General features: G+C 35.4%; 1 protein-coding gene across 1 annotated transcript; it reads right to left on the bottom strand.

Annotated features, from left to right (window-relative positions):
• Positions 1–251: 251 nt before the first annotated feature.
• LOC128291830 (uncharacterized) lies at positions 252–1,296 on the bottom strand. Its single transcript, XM_053027262.1, has 2 exons — positions 1,066–1,296; positions 252–652 (listed from the first exon to the last, which is right to left on the bottom strand). Exons 1-2 carry the CDS (start codon positions 1,259–1,261, stop codon positions 363–365), a joined length of 486 nt encoding a protein of 161 aa, XP_052883222.1. The 5' UTR covers positions 1,262–1,296; the 3' UTR covers positions 252–362.
• Between the last annotated feature and the right edge of the window lie 4,052 nt (positions 1,297–5,348).

Here is a 5,348-nt window from a genome sequence, read left to right as displayed (position 1 = left end):
AGATCGAACTCATATAACATAGGCATTAAAATGCTTCACTATCTGCTTTAGTTCAATTGAAACGAATGAAATACAATATCATATTCACATTTAATTTTCCAAGATCGTAATCACCTAAAAATAAAATCATATACTTCCACAAACCTTTCCACAAGGACCAAGTGTTTATATTTGAATGTAAACATAGAATCACTTCACATAACTTCACACATTTATCGAATATATCACAATCACATTTATAGTCATAACACTTATTCACAGATGCATCACTTTATATATTTATAATTTAATTCAAATCAAAATCGCATACGCGTACATGATACATACCTGGCCAACTTAATATGTAATTCACTTTCAATTTGTCAACTTAGTGTAGGATCTTGTAATTGTATACTTTTATCAAATTCATCGGCACTTGGCCTACTAGGTATAAAACCCGAAATTATATTACCAGTACAAAGCCTGCGGGACTTTAACCCGGATACATTTCCCGCATGAAGCCTGTGGGACTTTGGCCCGGATACATTTCCAGCACGAAGCCTGCGGGACTTTGGCCCGGATACATTTCCAGCACGAAGCCTGCGGGACTTTGGCCCGAATATATTTCCAGCACGAAGCCTACGGGACTTTAGCCCGGATACATTTCCAGTGTCTTGCATATTTGTTCACATGTTAACACATTTCACATAACATTTCACATTAGCAATTTAATTGCTTCATTCGAATATAAGCACAAAATGTACACCTACATTTTAACTTTGGGTTCAATAATCATACACAAGGAACACATAATCTTTTCATTATACTAGTTTCACTTTTAATAACCATTCGACTATATACAAACAAGTACAATAAAATTGTATACACATATTACACACTTTCACATCATCACTTAATAGTCATTCGGCCACATTATATACATAAATCATCCATTTCATATTCGGCTTTATAGCCGAAATTCAATATACTTATTGCAAATCGAACTTATAAACATCAAATAATTACTTATCACATTATATAATCTTAAGCACGCAGCAAATCAAATATAATTACTTAAGGACTTACCTCGGAAGACGATAATCGGAACGAGACGACTAGTCGACCATTTTGATTTTCCCCCCGATCCAAATCTGAATTCTACTTTTGCCAATAGGAGTGCTCGATCCTCACGAACACTGTAGTCCACCTCGATGATTTTTGAACCAGCCAGGAGTTGCATCACCAATCCAGATGTCACAATGGGGGTAATACCAAGTTCCATAACAGTTCCACGGTTTGATGCAAGGATAACACGCATCCAATAGAAAGGATCAAGACTGTCAGAGAGTGTATTCCATATAGTGGAAGTCGATTGCACACCAAAAAGATGAAGAGGGAGACGACGGTCAGATGACCTTCTTTCTAAAAGGAATTTTCTGTCAAGACTCGAACTTCAAAGAAATGAAAGAAATGGTCTAACCAGATGCAGTACTCTGAACCCTCCTCCCATATTGACTATTAAGATCTGAATTACACCATTAATTCAGCAGTAATTTTTTTTTTAGTTAAGGAACTTGCAACAAATATAATGCATTTAAGAGTATATGAAAACAAAAGATGAAAGATGAGCAGATATTAATGATGCCGGAGTAACTACATCTCTCTTTAATAGTAATAATAAATAAATAATGCGCATGAATTCCCTGAAAGAGTTCAAACATTTTCCTCCACTTTAGCAAATAATTAGAACACAAACATAGGTGATTCCTACACAGTTAGTATTCGACTTGATATCAATCTCTAAGTTGTTCATCTAATTCCTACAATTATAATAGTTATCATTTCGAAAGAACTGTGCAGGTATGAGGACTGGAAAACCATTTTGTATAGGCAGCCATATTTATATAAGAAAATCAAGGAGAGACATGAAAGGAACGCACGTCCAGGAAAATGAAATAAATTAAAATGTTAAAGCCAAAGAAGCTATAATGAACAGATTGTCATTCTCGTTAAATTATAACCACTATTAAACTATTAACTTAACAAATGACCTATTAATCCAATTTACAAATCGAGACTAAAGTTAACGATAGCGAAATAAAATAATGCATGATAACAATCATTAAAAAAAACGATTGGTTCAAAACAACTAGAGTAAAATGAAAACCAAAATTAACTCAAGCCTATAAATACATCGATCAAAATACAAGCGAAACTACAACTCCGTGAGTAAATCGGTAAATCAAAATTTGAAACTAACATTCTATAATATTTTATACATGCAAATCCAAATCCGAATCAACCCAACAAATCGCTTTCAAGGAAAGAATTTCTCAATAAACAAACAAGAAATGACAACAAAAAGAATAGAAAGAGACAAAGTGGAAAACTAAAATGAAAAGAACCGGAGGCATATGGTGTGGATTCGAGCAAATCGAGGAGATCTAAAATCAACAAGGGGTCCATGGAGGTAAAGTTGTTCATTCCTTCAAAAATTGAATTGGATTTTAGACCTCTATTTAGGTCTCTCTTTTTTTTTTTATTATAATGACCAAATACCATATTTAACCTTAATATACATTAATAATTTCCATTATACCAAGCCATGGAATTCCACTATCAACAATTATGGAATAATTACCACTGAAGGACTCCAGATTTAATTCCATAGCTATTTAATATCTTTAACTTATAGAACACAACTTTTACGCTTATGCGATTTAGTCCTTTTGCTTAATTAACTATCAAAACAATAAAATTTTTCAACGAAACTTTAATATCATCTTATTGCCACTCCGTAAATATTTATAAAATATTTATGACTTGGTTTATAGAAATGAGGTCTCGATACCTCATTTTCTAAACCCACTTGACCTTAGGGTCATACCACTTGAGCTTAATAAATCGCTTATAAAACAAAAATCACAATATCAAAAACCTTTTTTAAACTCACAATTAACTCATAAATATTAAATATAATATTTAAAAACCTACTCATCGAATTTAGTGGCCCCAAAACCACTGTTCTGATTAACCCTAAAAACGGGCTGTTATAAAGTATATATATATGAACACTTGATAAATAAGTCAAAATACTTGAATGATGAATAATCTTTATGGTTATGTTATTATGTCTTTGCATGATTATTGCCTACTATCATTGCATATTATTTGCAGTGGACATACTAAGCTTTAATGCTTACCCCCATTCCTTTCCATCCTTTGTAGTTCCGCCAAGCTAGCTCGGGATTCGGAAGCTATCGGAGTATTCAATCACACCATCAAAAGAATATTGGGTATACTGAATTTGATAACTTGAGTATGGCATGTGTAAGGGACTTGGTTATTTTGTGATATGTGTCATGCAAATTTGGCCAAGTTGTAAAGGCCTCTAATATTGATGATTCATTTGGTAATGGCCGTATGACATGGCTTATATTTGATTTTTGGGTTCTAATATAATTAACCATGCATGCATGTGCTAATGCCTTGATGATGTCATATGTTATTGCTTGGTGAATGAATGATGAAGTATGGATTAGATGCTAGAAGATAAGAAATGACTTAATGGCTTAAGATGAACATGGTCATGAATATGTATTATGGAATTTGAATAACAAATTTTGTTATGCATGAAATTGGTGTGGAATGCCTCTAAATGGTGTGACTAATTGCATGTACTTTAGGATGATATTTTGAAGGCATGAAAATGCCATGGCATTGGATATTGAGTGTTTAAATATGCTATGTTGCATGCTATGAAACATGTTTGAGTATGTGGATGAGTGAGGGTGGCAATTGGCTTAGAAAATAACTTCTAAATTGTCCATACGAGTAGACACACGGGCATGTGTCTAAGCCGTGTGTGACACGCGAACTGCCCCCATAGGCGTGTTGCACAGCTGTGTGTCCCCTGTACCTTAGTTTTACAAGTTAGTATGCCTAGTAGTAAACACAAAGGCTATGACACGGGTGTGTGTCTTGGCCGTGTGAGAAACACAGCCTACCCATACGGGTGTCTGCCCTGGCCATGTGAAGTCTGCACCATTTTATGAAAAATTCATTTAATTTTAAGGTACCACACGGTCTGGACACACGGGCGTGTGATATGGCCGTGTGACTTTATTTTGATGATGACGTCATAGTCAGAGGGTTACACGGGTTGAGGACACAGGCCTGTGTGACCACATGACCTACCCCGACAGACGTGTGACTCTCTAAAACAAGAAAATTGTTAAGTTACCCAAAGTTTTTTTGAAAGTTCTCGCTTTAGTCCTAAACCACCCCCGATGTATGTTTTGGGCCTCGTAGGCCCATGTAAGGGACGAATTGCGTATGTATGAATGAAATTGATTTGAAAAAAAAATTTATAGTTCGATTTTGCATGAATGTCTGAGTACAAGTTCGGTAATGCCTCGTTCCCTATCCTGGCCTCGGACACGGGTAAGGGGTCTCACATTGAGAGAGTTCATTATTTCTCTCCAGTTTGGGTATTACTGCCCTTGTTGCATTATACAACTTTGATTTCAAGACTAGGAGTCTTTCAGTTTCCTAGTTTAAGCACGTTTTAAACTTGGTTGAAATTATGCAAAATTCGAGTTTGGCCTATGACGGGGCATAGAAAAGAAGGCGTGATAAATATGAGTCAAGGTGGAGATTTGTGGGGTATGCCCCACATTTATTGAAAGTTTGTAAGCATTTAAGACAACAATCAACGAACAGCCGAAGAAGGGCCAAAACAAGCCCAATTTCATGACCAGCAAGTAGGACTTGTCGGGACGACGCGATTGAAATCTGAAGCAAATACGACATCGATGTCATGATGAGGTGAGCCAACGTCACAACATCATGACGTGTTCTCCTATTTGTATTCGTGGTTTAGACTTCAAGTAGGACTTCTTCTCTCAGTTGACTCTAATTACTATAGGGTTATTTCATTCTAATTAGACCTCTAATCTTAGCCTATTTAAAGGGCCTTTGTAACATGGATTCAGACATGCCAATAACAAGGGCTTTTCTTGAAGGCGACAAGATGTAGTCGCATATAAGTTTTGGTGAGAGTTTTGTTGTGACAGCCCAAAATTGACCCTAGTCGGAATGTGGTTTCGGTACCACAAAACCGAGGCATAAAAATAATTTAAAATTTATTTTGATGCCTATAATATGTGTGTGCTCATGTGTGAATTTTGAATTCTTTGATTTAGTTAATTTGATTGTGAATTGAAAGAAAAGGACTCATGTGAAAGGATTTAAAATATGTAGCTAATTTCAAGAGGTTAATAAAGGAATGAAGCAAAATAAATGGAGTTGCATGTCAAATACTCCATTTATTTTGAATGAGTGGCCGGCCATGTCTAGATTATGGGCAA

Source organism: Gossypium arboreum, chromosome 4 (genome assembly GCF_025698485.1).
Source record: "Gossypium arboreum isolate Shixiya-1 chromosome 4, ASM2569848v2, whole genome shotgun sequence".
NCBI lineage: Eukaryota > Viridiplantae > Streptophyta > Magnoliopsida > Malvales > Malvaceae > Gossypium > Gossypium arboreum.
Note: the sequence above shows the minus strand (reverse complement) of the source record. Positions and strands in the feature narration are given on the sequence as shown.